This window comes from Poecilia latipinna, unplaced genomic scaffold (genome assembly GCF_001443285.1).
Source record: "Poecilia latipinna isolate Pla-1442-1.1 unplaced genomic scaffold, P_latipinna-1.0 Scaffold1117, whole genome shotgun sequence".
In the NCBI taxonomy this organism is placed as follows: Eukaryota; Metazoa; Chordata; class Actinopteri; order Cyprinodontiformes; family Poeciliidae; genus Poecilia; species Poecilia latipinna.
This window is the reverse complement of record NW_015113733.1, coordinates 120,600-138,916: the sequence shown is the minus strand read 5'-3', so window position 1 is coordinate 138,916 and position 18,317 is coordinate 120,600. Positions and strand designations below refer to the sequence as shown.

Genomic DNA, 18,317 nt, shown 5'->3' with positions numbered 1-18,317 from the left:
GTTCACACATGATCTTCTTGTCGCCCAAATCCACCAGAGGGGGCGCTGTGGCCAATCAGCCATTTTGTCTTGACCGAGAAAGAGTGATAATACTTTTGCAGTTAACAAATGGTGGGAACTTGAATTGAAAAGAAAAAAAAATGACTAACTTAAAAATTAAAGATTTTCTTATGTATAATTCAAGCGTGCTTTATTCAAATCTGAAGAATCTGGGTTACAATAGTATGAGAAAGAGGACACAGAGGTCCATTGGAATTAAGGAAGCTATTCTGGTTCATTCCAGCTGGTTTTCATCAGAGGGGGCTCCACAGAGTCCTCAGGGAGCAGACAGCTCAGAACCAGTCTGTGCCTCAGACGCTTCTGGGCGCCTGCAGCTGATCGACCTCCACTGCTGAATCCTCTGGAACAACATCTCAGATTCTGAAGCCATAGTCAGCAGGACGGTGAGCGAGTTATCCTGGAGAGGAGAGGCAGGAGAGACTAACTTCAGAATGATCATGTCCCTGCAGCCTGTGGGCAGAACATGCTTTATGCTAAATGTGCTCCAAATGTTCCCATGTCTCTGTTACTGAGCCCAGCCCAATGGTTACTGCTCATCTGACTGGGATAACTGCTACTGGAACAATAGATAAGAATGGATGGACAAATGGACTGAAAAGTATAAAACACTATTTACTTTCCTACACTCTTTTCATTTATCCAGACTGATCATCATTAAAGGGGCAGTATTATGTTTTCTGGGCACATAGTGCCATTTTATGACATAATTAAGTAACTGTTGCCTTCACTTGTTAAAGAAATGCTCCATATAACAAATATGACTTAAAAGAAATTTTACTTCCTAATTTAATCCCTTGAAATTGGGTTTCTGTCTCTTTAAAAGTCCTGTTCTGAGTCTTCCCCTTCAGGAAGTCATCACTCTACGTTTTTACCAGCATTGCTCTGAGAAGTGACTCCTATGATGAGATCTGCAGATGCACAGTTCCACCAGGTGTTTGCTAATTGCTGTTGACTAGTCTGAAGGAGCTGGATGGGGACGTTGCGGGGGAGAGCTGTAGGTGAGGCGGAGCTGCGTTTCAAAGGCGGAGCTAAGTCCAACCAGGCGTTTTGCATGGCTGAATGGCTCTCAAACATGCATGAAAAAAATTTAAAGCAACACTCCTGGTATGCTATTGATGAAAGAACAACGTTATAACATGTTGCAAAGCTCTAAAAATAGTCTATTTTAAATGTTACTGCCCCTTTAAGAAGTTCAGTACTGACATCCTGCAAACGGATACTGGGGTATGGTTTGTGGTTCCACGTCTGTGACGGAACAGACCAGCAGGGTGAGAGAGTCGGTGCTGGTGGTTCGGTTGTGGGTAGATCTCAGCTTCTCCTCCAGACACTCTATGAAGTCCATCATCAGCCTGATGGAGTCCACCACAGAGCTGGAGCAGAGAGTTAGACATGAGCTGGAAATAAGACACTTTTCTCCAGGTCAGCACATACACGAGATGACCGACTCTTGTTATAAACAGTCAGATCTTACGCGTGCAGGTGAGCCAGGACGGGCAGGTTGGTGCGAGCCAGTGGCTGCATCAGCCTCTGTCTTAGAACCTTGTGCTCCCTCAGGACGCCCAGGAGGTGGTTGCCAAGCAACTGCAGCTTCTCATTCTTCTGACCTGATAGAGAGAGGAGGAGTTGGGAGGAGGACTTGGGGAGGGGGTGGGGGGTTCATCAGCAGAAATCTGACATGTGACTGCTCTAGTCTTCGTCATGTCACAAACTGAGCTGGATTTCTCATGAAGCACTGTTAAAAACTAGAGATGACTGTATTGCTCACAATATTGAAAAAAAAAATAGATTGCGTAACGGTGACAATGTGTCTGATCCATAACGACATGTCTAGTCAGTCTAATTCTGATTTCAGGTTAAAATAAAAAGTTTGTGACAGAGATAGATGAGAGTGAGACTCACTGAGGTGGAATCCATGGGCGACGTCAGCACTTTGTTCATCCACCTTCAACAGCTCCAACTGCAGCTGCACCTGGATCAATGGGACCGGACAGAACACATGTACAGAACGTCAGCCAGTTGTTATAGCCTGAAGAACCAAAAGGACCTAGCGGTTGCTAAGGAAGCTGTTTTTTTTTTTTTTTTTCGCTTAACAACAGGTCATTTTTCTCTGTAAACCAGGATTTTTCCTTCCTGAATGTCGGACCGGCTCATCAACAAGCAATTTGAATAGTTCTGGAAAGAACACATTAACAGACAAAATACTTTTTGTATCTTAAATGCAAAATGTACAGATTTTTTTGTACAGCTTTGACTTAATACTGCTCTGAACTTATTCTGCTTTTCTTTTTTTTAGTCCAGTTAATGATTTATCAATTACTAAATTAGTTGACAGTAAGTCAAATAATCGATTCATTACAATTAATTGTTTCAGCCCTAATAACAAAACTTGTTGTTATGTAGAACTTAGATCCTGTGCATAAAATGGTCACTTTGTGCTGATTAGAACAACTAGATTGTAATTGAAATTAGTGAAGCCAGGACTTTAGGATGTAGTGTAACAAGCAGTGAGTGGGATCACAGCCAGGCATACCTCATCCAGCCGCTTCTGCTTTCTGATGAGCTCTTCTGCCTCACACAGGCGGGCCGAGAAAACGGGACTCGGCTCAGAAAAAGCCGAGTCGATTTCATCCTAAGGGAAGATAGAGACAAGATATCATTCCAGAGCGCTGACCTATCGGATACAACTCGCACATCCAGATTCATGAGAAAAATGTAAAAAGTGACTTTCACACACAGTGGATCAGTAAACTGTGCTCGTATGTTGCAAATTAAGTCATCTGATATCTATGTTTGTTTTTTATTTAATGAGGGGATAAGGAGGAAATAAGATCAGGAGAAATAATTCATATAACAGCAGGGGGACATGATGTCCTCACCTGGGACGTGGCTCCCACAGAGACACATCTGGACAGCAAACACGCGGCCGGAGTCACAGAGAACGGAGACTGATGCATCTGGAAGTGAAACATGGACATTCAACTACATTATTAATACAGCTGATCTTAAGAGCAGCTAATGGAAGCTAATGCATCAGTCTGAATGCTGCTGGATTTTCTGTCCAGCCAACTTCTAACAGGGATCATTCTGGCCTCCAGAGGGAGGGGTTTGGTAGTCAAGTAAGATAAAATAATACCCTTTATGTTGATATAATCAGAATTTTATTTTTTTTTATTAAACACATACGCGTTTACAACGCAGGAGAAAAATGTAACAGGAACTCCGAGGGAACGATTTTCAAGCAGATAAAAAGGGCCACACCCATTTCCAGCTAAGAGAACATTTTAATTTTGCACTTTGCATGTACAACTCCTGTAAGGTCTATTTTTTCACTTTAGTTTGTACTTATAGCTGTGTTTCTTGGTCTTCATGAAGCTTTTTTGGTCTCTACTGTTCTCTAATAAACATACGAGGCCAGAAACAAAACAACTGGATTTATACAGATTACATGACGCACAGCTGGGCTCTTTTTACTAATCAGGTAACTTCTGAAATTGCACTTGATTTCATTTAGAGGTTTCACAAACACAACTATGTATTATGGTGGTGAGTTTATGATATAAAATCATAACAACGTAAATTGAAGAAAAAATAATCAGTGTAATGAGAAAAAAATACGACATTTCTAACTGTGAAAGTCCGAGGATGTGAATGAAATTTTCTGAAGGATAACATGGATGTTATCTGATCCTGATCTGAACAGGCTTGGTCGGTTTCTAAAGAGCACAGGCTGAACGGCCAAAGTGCAAAGCATTAAAAATCAAACGAGATTAATATCTCTGTCATTGTCTGCTGCCTTTCTGAGGTTTTTATCTTCCAAATATACATCACAGCTGTTGGTTCAACAGGTCTCAGAGAAGACAGACCGTCTCTGACCTGTGGAGACACCGGGGTGGATGAACCGGAGGTCAGCTGAAGGTTAAGCTCTCACCTTCCCGTCGTTACTCAGGCTACCGACCACATAATCGACCCGTTCTGTTTGACCCAGCGCCGGGGAAAGTCTGTGGCTTTTCGACTCAAATCTGAGCGCTTTTCCGCCAAGTTTCTTCTTCTTCTCCGGTAAACATCTTAGAAAAACAACACCGCCCCCTATTGGTCTAATTGTTGGACTCAAACAAAAGTTATTTTTTCGATGTTTTTTAAATTATTATTTTTTTATTATTATAATTTCACATTGGCACACAGCCCTGTGGAGTGCCACTGTTTAGCGTTATGCTGCAGGGGTCAATTTTAACCGTTTATATACATTTTATGGGAATGTCTTATTCAGGAGCTGATGAATACAGGTTATTTTCCACCAATATATTTAGGATGATGGTGTTGAAAACAGAATTTCAATAAATAAAAGATATAAAAATATAAAGGGCTGTGTGGTGAGTCCCAAAGGCTGTACTTTGTACAAATTTCTAAAAAAAAAAAAAAAAAAAAAAAAAAAAGCTAATAAAGTATTTCAGAGGAAAAGGAAAGGAGCAAACATGATGTAGTGATGGACTTTATTTTAACCTCTTTTTTTCCTCAAAAACCTCCATATCCTGGTCCATGCAGTCCTGATGGAGACACAGTTCGAGCACTACCACTCCAGCCCAGTAGATGGCAAAAATACAGCAAAAAGTATACGTAACTCCGCAAACGGAAGATGAAGAAGTCGGTGTAACACAGGAAAGGGAAGAGGAGGAGATTCATTCTGAAGCGGCGACGCCCTCAGCTGATCCTCCTCACTGAACTTGTTTTCATCGATTTGATCAGAGTTCAGTTTACTGATCCGAACCAGAACCGTCCTCCGAGTCCACGGTGAGGTGAGTTAACAACACCGAACTCCCGGAAGTTAGCTGCAGGGTCACATCACAGGGTAATCTGTGAGCAGAGAGGCTTTAACACAGAACACCAAGCTGAGAGGGTTCATGGAGCTCAGGCGGCTGTGTGGTACAGTGGAGGGACCTGAGCTGCCAGCAGGAAACTGATGTGTGTGTTCAGGTGGCATTCTAACGTGTTCTGGTAACTATGACAGTACAACAAAAGAAAACAGCAATGTGTAGTATGATTTAACTGGTGCTAGTTAATATCCTAAAGCAACAATAAAATCCAGCAGAACATTGATTAGTAAAGTTATGATAATAAAACGGTGACATTTCTTGTTTACTATTAATAGTGAATGGATAACCATAATAAAGAGGACCAATAGTTAATGTGTCAGTATGTAGTGAAGTTATAAGTTTCATAAAATCTTAAATGATTAACTGGACTTAACTACTTTAACATCTATTTATTCATAAAAATATTTTTCCTCAGTCTCATTAGGTTAAATGTATTTGCTCTCAATTTTATGAAAATTTGAGAGGGGAGATTCTTTTTGATAGGAAGCCTAAAAATGACACTTTATTCAAAGCAATAGATAGAAAATATTCATTGGAATCCTAATATTTATACTTTATTTGTAAATTCAATAACTATTCTTTTCTGTCATGAAAAGAGTCAATGTAACCATGATTATCTGAGCGGAATTGAGAATGAATGTTCTTGAAGAAGACTAGGGCTACTAAAACATGTGGTTTTATTCTTATAATTTTGATTTCTACAGCCACATTAAAAAAATCACCTAAATCATCATGTTCCTCCAGGTAGTTTCTTTTCCTGCACAACTTGCATCTCTGTCTGTGAAGCTGGTTGCTCCTCGGTGCTTTTCTGCTTTGACGTCAGAATTGTTTTGATTTTTATCAAGTGGTCCTAATCATCCTCTGTAGAGGATTATCTTTATCCAATTTAACATTTAACTTGAGCAACTCATCGTTCTGTAAAGTTATGCTTTCTCACACATATTTTTGGTTTTCTAAATATCAGTTTGAACTTTAAGGAAGAATTTGATAGAGATCGTACTGTTTGGCTCAGCCTGCTGGATGTTTGTATGCACTGCTCCTCTTTCTGAAATTCAGATCCAAATTATTGGCAAATTTAAAAACTGTCTTGATGGAAGATTAAAGTTTGCAGTCATGAATCAACATCAGATTTTAAGTTGATCTAAGGTTGGTTGTCACAATAAGCAATAAATCAATTAATTGCAAGATAAATGAAGAGAAACAAATAAATTTTCATTTGCTTGATTTACTGTTTACTTGTAAATCAAGCAAATGAAAATTATTTTGTTTCTTTTGGTGTCAAAACACCAGGTTTTTTGAAAGATAATTTTGTTTGCAGAGATTTCATTATTCATTTTATTTGTTGTTTATCTGTTCCAGTGTTTAATGTTCATTTGAATTTAAAGTTTATTGATCATTGAGAATGTGTTCTTGAATTTTTATGCCATTATTTATTATTATATAACTTGAAAATGGTCTCAAAACAACAATATTATTGTTTATTGCAATAGGTTCTGGGACTGTTTATCATCCGGTAAAATGTGTTATCGTGACAGGCCTTGGTTCTGTCAGCTGGTTGGTCTGGCTCTCTCTGTCGTCTCTTTGCTCTGACTCTGCACTCACCTGTCCACAGAAATTGGAGATACATTCTCTAATTAATTAGATAGGAAAAATAGATTTAACTATTTGAATCCCATTTTCTTCACCTTCCAGTCGTCGTGTTTCATGAGTTAATTGCATGAAAAATTAAAACAAGCTCAATTATTTCTATTTGCATGTTTTCTCCTTTTTTCTCTTTTCTCTTTACTTTCAACCAGCTCGCTTTTTTTAGGACAGTTTTGTTTACAGAGACTTCAGTTTCCATTTTATTTGTTGTTGTGTTTATTTATGTAGGATATTTAAAATGTCTTCCAGTTCCAGTGTTAAATGTTCATTCATATTTAAAGTTTATTGATCTTTGAGAATGTGTTCTCGCATTATTCTGCCATTACCATTATATTTCTTGAAAATTGTCTCAAAACAGCAATATTATCGTTTATCGCAATAACCGATTGAACAATTTATCTCGTGTTATCGTGACAGGGCTACCTTTCAGATTTCAGAACAAAGCTGAGTCTGTCCCAAAGCAGTGAGCTCATGATCTACTCCCTCACTGAAGTATTCAAAGACAACGATTCATTCGTGTTCACAAGCTCAGAGTTTTAACCCAGCAGAAATGGGTCATAATAACATGTTTTTAACTGTGCAAACATCCAAATAAAATGGTTGCATTGTCATAAACACTGCAGTCTGTGGAGTTTATAGCTGTTTATTTCACTTGTAGGCCGTTTGCACAGAGTTGATCAGTGACATGTTTACGTCTGTGCATCTATGAGCATCTTCAGTCAGTTTTATTCTGTCGTCTGTGTTATTTTACACCTGGAAACGATCAAACATGGACCTGATTTTCTGTGTTGCTGCACAGACGCACATCAGGAAAGAAGGAAAACATCCCAATAATGTGTTTCATTCCCACAGTCATGATTAGATGTCAGCAGCTGTTTGTCAGGAGGGTGTCAGTGTGTGGACTGCGTGTCCTGCAGGGATTTCATCCTCTGATCTCATTAACAGCTTCTAACCAGGAGGAGGGGGAGGAGCTCCATGGAAACGGCCCCACCTCTGGACGTGAGCTGGATGTGAGCTGGACGTCCAGATCCAGAGGGGAACATGGGCAACAGCGCGCTGAAGTCTCACCTGGAGACCTCCCAGAAAACGGGAGTGTTTCAGCTGACGGCCAAAGGCCTGCAGGAGGTAGGAGGAGCAGCTGGGAGGAAGGGGAAAAGAGTCACTTCCAACAGAATCAGGGAAAAATAAAAGCAATGGGTATCGATGAATTAGTCATACGATTTACAGATCGTTGATAGGCGTTCTAGCGTCATACTACAGCTGTAAAACAGTCCTGGGTGTATATTTTAAAGGGATTCCGACGTTAATGTGGCTGGATGGCGCTGTTCTGAACTTGTCCTGGTTTCAGTTTCCAGAGGAGCTCCAGAGGCTCACCTCCAACCTGAGAACAGTGGATCTGTCCGGAAATAAGATTGAGATTCTCCCAGCCTCAGTCGGAAACTTCCTGCAGCTGAAAAGCCTGACGTTGAACTCCAATAAGCTGAGTGAGTGAGCGGTAGATGGTGTCTGCTCCGGGACATTCCAGCCACGCTTCCTCTCACATTTCTGTTTTCCCTCTTTAAGCTGGCCTTCCTGCAGAGATTGGCAAGCTGAAGAAGCTTGAGACCCTGAGCTTGAATGGGAATCAGATCCAGCTGCTGCCCCCCACCGTGGGCCAGCTCAAGGCCCTGAGGACCCTGAACCTGTCCGGGAACCAGTTCACCGAGTTCCCAGCAGGACTGGGAACGCTGAGGCAGCTGGACCTGCTGGATTTGTCCAGAAACAGGATTCAGAGCGTCCCAGCAGCGGTCTCAGAGCTGCAGGCTATCGAGATCAACCTCAACCAAAACCAGGTTTCATTATCAATAATAGAGCAGCATATTATATTCATATTACATTATATTCATATTCATGCAGCTTTAAAGCTGTATGAATATGAGGAAAAGTAATGTTTCTAGTGATTTAAATTTCTTATTTGTTTAGAGGTTTAGCTCTAGCATCTGCTACTTTTTTGTTAGGTCCTACTAATTCTTCTATGGGTTTAGCGTTAACCTCTGCTAATTTTCTTTTACCTGTTTAGCGGTTCAGTGTTTGGTTCCTGCTCATTTTCTTATGTGTTAGAGGTTTACTGTTTGCTTCTGCTACTTTTTACTTTTTAGCTAAGATTCTTGTTTGGCAAATTAGTGATTAGTGAACATAACTTTTTGGTTAGCTGTGCCCACCACTGGTGATTTTAGTGCAAACATATTCTACATTACATCTATGGTGGCCATTTTGAAAAATGTCCACTAGAAAAAAGGAGAAAGGAGATTGAGAAAATGTGTATGCTCTTATGGTTCAAAATATGTAGGCTGTGATTTGACACCAAAAGTATTAATCTGTGATAAATATTAGCAAAATTAGCAGAATAGAAGAAAATTTCCTTAATCATGCTTATATATATATATATATATATATATATATATATTCCAAAAAGCAAACTCCTGGGAACATCTGTACCAAGTTAGGCTCTTATATCGATTTTGTTGAAAATATTCAGTTATTTTCTGCACCATAAAGCCCTGTGAGAAATATGGGATACATAACAGCTGCTTCCTGTAGAACCTATGAGACGATCCTTTAAGGGTTTTGGAGTGTAAGCAGGTCTTCTCCTCCCTGTCAGATCTCAGTGTTGTCAGCAGAAGTGTCTCGCTGTCCCCGTCTCAAAGTTCTGCGTCTGGAGGAGAACTGTCTGGAACTGTCCTCCATTCCTGAGTCCATCCTGACTGAGTCCCAGGTGTCCCTGTTCTCCGTGGAGGGAAACCTGTTCGAGGTGAAGAAGCTCCGAGAGCTGGAGGGATATGAAAAGGTCAGCTCAGTATTATTATTATTATTATTATTATTATTAACAATCCCTGTGTTTTTTTTCACTCTTTCTAAGCAAGTTAAGAATTGAGCTGTCTCAACAAAAATCCATTTATGGTTAAATAAACTCTAAGGAATATGTGTAAGTGCTATAAAAGTTATAAAGCTGTCTTTCTCTGTCTCAATTAACAAATCACCAGTTTATGAAGCAGAAATATGTGTGTGTGTGTATATATATATATATATATATATATATATATATATATATATAAAAGCAACTACTCTACCTGCATTTCTCCGCTTCAGTTAAATACCCATAATCCTGTGCTGCGTCTAACACATGATCACATAAACAAACGGCAATGAGGTTGAAATAAATATCCATTGTTACAGCCTAGTTTCACTTATCAGACCCAATGTTAAAGAACATTGTCCTGAACCGATATGATGCTGAAATGTTTTGCTTCCCCACTTTCTGTTATAACCAGAGTGAGAGAGAGTTTATTCAGCTATAATGTAGCTGATCAGGATTTTGATTCTTCTTCTTAAAAAGTCTCTATGTGTGTTGATTAGATCCTGACTTTAACAAGGAGATTTCTAAAAGATGTTCATGACAAATGGAACCAGACTCCTTAAGCTGATAGAACACAGTGTCTTTGCTTCTGTTATGAGTTTAAGTTTAACAGCCTGTTTAAAAGCAGCAGCCTGAGGGTCAGGGGTCAACCTCTGTACCTCCAGACCAGCCAAACACCATTCAGAGCCGGTCCCAGGTTACCACGTCTCTCTTCCTCTCTCATCAGTACATGGAGCGTTTCACTGCCACCAAGAAGAAGTTCGTCTGAATCCCCGCTACCATGACGACTCCAGACTTGGTGTCGGTCTGAAACCCACTATCCCCCTCTCCCCCCTCCTGCACCAGCCGGAGCTTCTTATTGGTCTGCAGCGAGGTGCTTCCTGCAGCACTCCACACAGACACCGGACCTGCTGAAACACAGAGACGGACGATGACGGCGAGGCAGGCTCAACACGACCCCCATGAGATCCAGAGCGGCTTTTCAACCAGGATTTGCTTCCAGGCTTTAGTGTTCACAGAGCGACATGCACCTCCAGAACAGGGACGTTTAAGTGATGTCACGCACTTTCACAAGTCCAGAGAAGGAAGTTGTAATGAGAAAGATGATCTTGATACAGAAGAGGAGGAAAAAGAAAAAACAGCAGTTTTTTTTAATCAGTTTTTCTCTGCATGTTGTGACTATGGCCCTGCAGCAGAGCTCAGGAGGCTTCGCTTCACGACTGTTTTTGTCTTGCATGAGATCTGGTAGCTTTATAGTGCAGCTGCTCAGTGGGGCATCACGTCGTACTTACCCGTTAGCAAAAACATTAAACCGCTTCTCCCCCCCTCTCATGCCTTTCAGTTTTATTTAATCACCGCCATCTTTAGCACATCCCACCATGTGACCCCGAGAAGCTCCACCCAGCAGTGTGTTCTTCTTTTAGGCAGCTTTTGTGTTGCTTCTTATTATCCAGCAGACGTAAACATGTAATATGAGCAAACAGTCGAGCTGGGTTTGAGTCTCTGAACCAGACTTCTTCTGTGAAAGTCAGTGTCGGCTTAGTTCCCCCAACCATCCATAAATTAATAATTCCATAGATTTCTTCACACGTCTCATGTATTTACATTTGATAATCCAGTCATACAAAGACACTTCGTCATGTTTTACAATGATTTAAATCTGACTTTAGTTTTGGAGAATCCCACATCACAGGTTCCCCGATGCTGTTGCTTATTGAACAGAGATGATGAAATAATGTGAAAAGCAATGAGGGAAAAACTATGTGGAGCACAAAAGGCCCAGATTTGTCCAGATCAGCGCAAAGTTTTCATACCCCCTGACATCTCCACTTCACTGCCTCAACCTTCAGTGCTTTTCAGAAGAAGTGTGATTGACCAATCAGCTCACAGCATGGGGAGAATGCTGCAGGTCTCCCAGCAGACGGAGCCATTCACATCTCTGTTTCAGTCAGTCGAACGGAGAGCATCTGAAAACGTCAATTTTCAGGCACTCCACAAATTCTGTTTGATTTTGAGCTTCGACTAGGCCATTCTAGCACATGCATGCAGTTTGATCTAAAGCGGCTCTGACTGCATGTGAAGGTGAACCTCCTCCCCACTCTGCAGTCTCTGAACAAGTCTTCCTCCATCCGACCTTCTTCCACATGTCTGTTGGACGCAGACTGGACTTCCTGTTTCTGTCTCTCAACAAACAAAATAAAACAATGTTTTCCTTGTTGCTGTTCACATTCATAGCTTGGAATGTCGTTCTAGATCCTAACCCTGCTTTTTAACTTCTCCAGAACTTCCTCCCTGAGCTGCTGCTGGGTTGCTGCGTCTCCACGATGCTGCTCGTTCTCTAATGCTCTCACACAAACCCAGCATCTGCATCCAGACTCAGATTTTATTGCACAAATCTGGACTCTTGTGTACAATTAGGCGACTTCTGAAGGAAACTGGTTGTGCTGGAATTTATTTAAGGACTGAACAGTTCTGCATGTCTTTTTAGAGTTGCGGTTGTGAAGGACTTTGTGAAACTTGCCACCATTTTCTTCCGACTCCACAGGTTTGCACTGCTTTCTGTTGGTTCATTCACAATAAAACGTATTAATGGAACGGAACTAAAAGTGGAAAGGTTGTACGTAAAACGGCCTGAGGATACTTTTTCAAAGTGTGTTCTTACTTTTTACCATGACTATAAGTAACTAAGACACTAAGCAGCTGTTTTCACTTACCGTTATCGTTTTAAAATAATCAACTGAAGTGATATTCTGTTAAAGCCAGTCTGAGTCGGTGTTTTGCTCTGTGATTGTTTAAACTCTGTACTCTGCTGCTGAAACAAGCAGGTGGAGTGAAGGAGTGGCTCTTCAGCATGTCCATGGAAATGCGTTTGTAATCTTTTTTTTTCTTGTATTTAATTAAAGCAGATGCTTAACAAGTCAGTCAGTGTATGCTTTATTTTTTTCTCTTAAAACCTCACTGACATTTGAAAACCTTTTGAGTCCAGTTTTAACAACCTCTGTCGCTCTGTCAGGAGAAAAGAACTGCCAGCTGAACATGTTCGACAGGTTTGTGTATTCACATCATAATTAGCTCCATGTGAAACGCCACAGGCCTACAGCAGCAGGTTGACGTTAAAGCTCATAAAAAGATAATTAGCAAAATACAAAACCTTCCACCTTCTTTAGCAAGGTGGAAAAAGGAAACATGTTTTTTATTGGAAAAAAAAAGAAAAAAAGCGACAGTTCTTGGGGACATCTCGTGTTTGGCCAAACACAAACACTACACTTTAACTGTCAAGCATAGTGGTGAAGGAGTGATGATATGGGCTTGTTTTGGAAACCACGGGTCCAAACTGGGTCACCTAAAATTGCTGATCTACAACAGCATGGCTGTAATGGTCCAGTTAAAGTAAACTACAACAAACCCAGATTCTTTCCCAACCAGCTTAATCTGATTCTACTCACCAGAAAAACAAGAGATTAAGAATTGAGCTGATGGGAAAGTGAATCAAAGAAAACGCTGGGAAAAGATCAATAACATGAAGTTATGTTAATTCAAACTCTAAATTGTTAAGTCCATAAATCCAAAGATGAGTGATTACTATTCTTACACATTACACATTTGAGTTCTAATTCACTGGCCACTATTAATATCTTTTTGATTTTTTTTTTCAACTTAATGAAACATTTTTTTAAATTGCTACCTAAAACATTTGAAATATTTCTGACATAAACTTTCACTGATAAAAAAGAAAAAATTATCAGAATGCAACTAAATGCTCGATAACCTTCACAGATAGACCTTCTGTCCATCTATCTGTGTTCTCCAGCACTAAATCTTCTGGTTAAACTGTATTTCTTTGTTAGCCGACGCTCAATCAACCTGGACATTGTGTGGCTGTAAACAGGATGCTCTCAACAGGAAGCTGCAGCAGAGACACAGGATAGCAGTGGACATCTTCTGGCCAGGTGAATATCTCTCAGCTGCAGGGATATTTAAAACTGATTAGAGGCATCCATTCATCCATCTATACATGAATACATCTTTGCAGAGCATTTTTCATACAGGCTGATGTAAAATTAAGTGGTCTACAGAGGTCAAAAACAAAAAGACTTTTACTAGAGATACATAATGTGATTATACAAAAAATACAAAGATTAAATAAACATTTGTGAAAGAAAGAAATCAGATGAGGAACTGTGGAAGTAGAGTCATGTGTAGGGAGGAAACACTGGAAATATGAATATGAATGTTTAAGGAAATAAATAAAATGACAAATGACGAAGAGTCACAATTTGTCACAAAAAGATAGTGTCAAAAAAGATAGTAAAAAGAATAAGCATTACCACAAAGAAAACGTGTTCAGATAGTTACATGATTGTATTTCCAAACTGAAAAATCTCAATAAAAATATTTTTGGGGAAAAAAAAGAATAAGCATCAACAAAATCCAGGATATATATGTGTGTGTGTATATACATATATATATATATATATATATATATATATATATATATATATATATATATATATATATATATATATACACACACACACACACACACACACACACACATTATTCAAAAAGTCAATTTGAGTTTTATGACATATTTTAAATGTCATGTTTTCATTAGAGGAAAGTCATCATAGTTTACAAATAATTAATCCATATAATGTGCTCCACTTAATGATAAAGTTCCTACATTTTGAACAATATCCTAGCTTATTGAATCGAGTGCAGTAAGTTTTCAGGACTTGTTCAGGAGGAGGAGCTCTACCACCAGCTTGTTTTCCTCCGGCTCTGCTCTGTGTTCCGCGGCTCCTCAAGTGTTTTCCTCCCCTCCCCCGGTCATTCCGTCGGTGTTCCTCCGTTCACACGCTGGAAAGTCAGGCTTTATCAACGATGAGGAAGAGCGGAGCGGAGTGACACGTCGGTAAAAGTGGCAGATGAAGGAGCCCATTGAGCCCATTGAGAAGATGAGAGGATGAAGCCGCTGCTGTGGGTCGTTGTTGTTGCTCTGCGGAGTCTTACTGGGAGCTGTGGGAGCGGTGAGTGTTAATGAGCCAGTTAGCTGGGAGAGCTAATGGTTTCCCCACTTTCTCAGCCTCGGTGTCCCCCTCTGGGAACAGTCAGGTGAACATGCTGAGGACGAACTTTCAGTCTCACCTGTTGGACCGGGGAGGGACAATAAGTTCTGACATGTGAACTTTCCTCTCTAAATGAAGCAGAAACACCAGGAGTGAGGCTGTAAAACTGCTGGTCCACAATAAACTTTACCTCTGGTCCAACAGGAACATCTACCGAGGTGTGGAAAAGGATTAGGACCACTGAGAAAAGGGGAAAAAAAAAAGATTCTGATGTTAAAATTGGAATTCTGAGGGGTTTTTTTATTCTGAGAAAATGTCAAACTTCTGAGATTAAGTTCTGAAATCAGAGATTATAGTCAGAATTTAGTTTTTCAAGGGTCTAATCTTGTGTGCACCAACGCACAGGTGACTATGAAAGATCTGAACTTTGTACAGATTCATCTCACTGAATCATTTCATGAGCAGTTTAAATATTATCAAACTGCTCATTTATTTCAGTAATTACATTTTTTAAAAATTAATATATTATACACATTCATTACATAGAGAAGGATGCATGAGTGTTTTATTATAGTTCACTGTGATTATTACAGCTTATGAAAACACAAAATTCAGTTTCTCCAAAAATTAAAATAGTCATCAAAATGACTTTTTGAGTAGCGTTACTGAGATAAATTAAGTTTTAAAGAATGTAAGTTATTGTTCAACAAAATTACTTCAACACTCGCATCTGTCAGATTGGACATTAGATCTAATATTAATAAAACTGGTACTACTTTACGGAGACCATTGTTCTTCCAGGTATTCTCTGTGAACTGTGTGTTATGATTTGAGCCCAAAGTGGAATTTCTCCATTACACACAGCCTAAATTTGTACATTCATGGAAATCTTTGAATAAGTGGGACAAACACGTTTCTATTTTCATTAACTTTGGCAGAGATTGAGTAAATGCAGCTGTTGTTCTTTGTCATTGGGTCAACCAAGACTTAGAAGATCAGGAGCGTGTAGGAAACTCTCTAAAAGTGAGAGAAATATATTGGTAGAAGAAAGTATTTTGAAGATCATCAGTCCCAGCAACTGTACATAAGGACCAGTTCTACAGATGTATTCTCATTTTCCAAAGATCTGGAAGAAGACCTAAACTTCTCCTCCTCAGATGACAGGAAGTGGGTTAAATTGTTTTAGGAACAAACCAGGAAATAGCAAGGCTAAAGCTTGACCTGACTTAGAAGCCTCTGGACACTAGATCTTAATGTTCAGAGGCACAGACCATCCACGGTCTGTGGACGATCATCAGACTGTCCTCAGTAAACTTTACTTTCACATGGACTGATAAGATGCCAAGCAAGAAAGCTGCTCTTATGGACAAACCACAAGACTTCAGGAGACAAACGAGACAAAGACGGCGCTCTATGGACACAGTGACAAGAAGTATGTTAGGAGGCCTTTCAAACTCCAGAAGACAGAAGCAACAATCAATGATGGCGTTACATCATTGGTGCATTGTGCAAAGTGGATGAAGGATGACATATTTCAAATGAGCTGCTAGATGGTTTAACTGCGACAGAGTTGAGGGTTCCCAATGGAGGACAATGACTGTATGGAGCGGATTCAGCAGTCTGAGAAGTTTTAGTAAAGGTAGACTCTATCCCAACCTGATTTAGCTCAACTCTAGCTACTCAAGGAGACTGGTCAACGAATCTGAACAATGCCTCAGGTTTGTTGATGGTTCTGAAAAAGGTGGTGATCTGTAGTTGTGCTTCTATTACAAACGGGAGCAAATCTTCATCTAAATTCTACAATGACATGTTAGGGCTATAGTAGATAAGAGTAAAAAAGGAGGAGTAAATTTCAGCATAAAAACTTGGAAAAATTAAGATTAATCTCTGAAATTTTTGGGACAGCCAGTCCTCCACAGAGTGGGGCTTATCAGGGACCAGCTGTAGAACTGAGGAGTGGAAAGGATGGAATGCCCTGCATGGAGTCCTGACCTCAGTCTCAGGACTCCATGAGATCTCTTGTGGGGTCAGCTTGAGCCCATATCCATGGGGATTAGGAAGTTAAATGGCCTGCAATGAACTCAAACCTTCAAATACTTGGGACATTTTCTAAAAACACTGATAAATGTTTAATTTAAATAGGTCAACACCACATATACCTTAATAAGTTTTAATGTGAACAGTGGAAACCATCCTGGTACTACCACAGGAGCTAACCTCTACATGCTTCTTTATCTCTGCTCTTGGGAATTCAGCCAATCAGAAACAAAGAAAATGGCTCCTTTGCAAATACCACCCAATTACACGTATGTCAAGTAGCTTTTTTTGTAATTTTTCAAATATGTGCTGCCTTTGTTTGGAAATCTGGAAATAGGCACATTTTTCACAATTTGTTACATTCCACAAACAATCGGCAAATAGGATCCACTGCATATTGGCTGATTTGCCTCAATTGCTCATTAAAGTTGCAGTATGTAACTTCTATAATTTCTATATTTTTATATATATATTTGTTGAAACTGTCACTATATTGTGACAGTGAGACAGATAATCTGTGAAAAAAAAAATCAATTTCCTCTGGCTTCTCCCATTGCTAACTAACCAACCAATCAGGGTCAGGAGGTGGGTTTGGTGCTGTTAATCACACTCCTGTGTGGTGCTGCTCATCTCTTTCCCCTCTGCTCTATGCCACCACTATAACTTTTCCCTGTTGTGAATGCTAAGGCTAGTTAGCATGACCCCCAATAAACAATTTCCCTGTAAAGATAAGTTGTTTTTCTGCTGTTAGCACATTTAGCAACGAGTACGTGAGGCTTACTGACAGCACAAAGACCTGCCTCCTGGCTCTGATTCGTTGTTTTTGTTCGGGAGCCGTTCATTTCTTCAGACGGCATTAGCAGCTCTGAGAGAAAGTGGAGGAGATCGAAGTTTTCACAGATTATCTGTCTCATACTACATGGTGACAGTTTTAACTAGAGGTGTGCCGATCGATCGGCCGATTTCCGTAAAAAGTTATGATCGGTGATCGCCGATCACGGTCTCTTGTTGCAGATCACACAAATCGATCACCTGCATCTCATTTCCCAGCCTGCCTGTACAGCTGGTGTCCTCTTTCCTTCACTCTGCGCAAAAGCGCAGCAACAAATCCTATAAGCGATGTGGAACTATAACGCACTGAGTGAATGGGGAAGTTTGCGTATTGCGGCGGAAAATTGAAGCACGTCAAAATGCATCAACACAACGAAGCTAATACGACATAAAAACAAAGCCATACTTGACGGAGTTTGGCTACATCGAGGCTCACTGCAGTAAAAAAGACATGGAGGATCAGATAGCAGGTAAAGCAGCGCACAGCTACAAACACTCACCCGGATTAGCATGACGGTCAGAAAGTTTAACAAATAACCCGCAAAATTATTTAAGTCTTCGAGCTGCGATGTAAGACGCTGGTTCTGTTCTCGTTGTTGAACCGCTGCTACGCCACAGGTAGTAATATTTGACAGACGGAGCTTCGCTTCTGCTCCACCTGGTAGTGACTCTCACACCAAACCTCTGCTTAAAGCTGCAGCACCTAACTTTAAAAAAATAAATTTTACATACATATTAAAACTTTAGTTGTCCTAACATGAGACAAATAATCTCTGAAAAAATAATCGAGCTCCTCCCTGATCTGCATAATTACTCCGCTCAGTCAGAAACAGCCACTCAGAACTAGCAGTAATCAGCTAGCCGCCATGCTATCAGAGAGACAGCGGCAGCACTGGCAGCTAGTCCCGA

The 18,317-nt window shown here is 40.1% G+C and overlaps 3 protein-coding genes across 5 annotated transcripts in view; 2 read left to right on the top strand and 1 right to left on the bottom strand.

The window, feature by feature from the left end:
• Positions 1-168: 168 nt before the first annotated feature.
• haus2 (HAUS augmin like complex subunit 2) lies at positions 169-4,124 on the bottom strand. 2 transcript variants are annotated; one of them, XM_015052539.1, is made up of 7 exons: positions 3,934-4,124; positions 2,937-3,014; positions 2,591-2,689; positions 1,960-2,029; positions 1,532-1,664; positions 1,322-1,430; positions 169-457 (listed from the first exon to the last, which is right to left on the bottom strand). In XM_015052539.1, exons 2-7 carry the CDS (start codon positions 3,012-3,014, stop codon positions 317-319), a joined length of 630 nt encoding a protein of 209 aa, XP_014908025.1. In that variant the 5' UTR covers positions 3,934-4,124; the 3' UTR covers positions 169-316. The 2 variants fall into 2 exon arrangements, with proteins under 2 accessions (XP_014908025.1, XP_014908024.1); XM_015052538.1 differs by having other exon boundaries at positions 3,989-4,124.
• A 585-nt stretch (positions 4,125-4,709) lies between these two features.
• On the top strand, positions 4,710-12,392 carry lrrc57 (leucine rich repeat containing 57). Its single transcript, XM_015052537.1, has 6 exons — positions 4,710-4,853; positions 7,521-7,700; positions 7,924-8,059; positions 8,139-8,407; positions 9,217-9,402; positions 10,199-12,392. Exons 2-6 carry the CDS (start codon positions 7,617-7,619, stop codon positions 10,238-10,240), a joined length of 717 nt encoding a protein of 238 aa, XP_014908023.1. The 5' UTR covers positions 4,710-4,853; positions 7,521-7,616; the 3' UTR covers positions 10,241-12,392.
• Positions 12,393-14,211: 1,819 nt separating this feature from the next.
• The window catches only part of tyro3 (TYRO3 protein tyrosine kinase), a 35,011-nt gene continuing 30,905 nt past the window's right edge, over positions 14,212-18,317 (top strand). Inside the window, exon 1 of one of the 2 annotated variants that reach the window (XM_015052531.1) lies at positions 14,212-14,501. In XM_015052531.1, coding sequence (XP_014908017.1) covers positions 14,438-14,501 — 64 coding nt within the window. In that variant the 5' untranslated portion in view covers positions 14,212-14,437. The remainder of the gene's footprint in view (positions 14,502-18,317) is intronic. The other variant, XM_015052532.1, reaches the window with a different exon arrangement.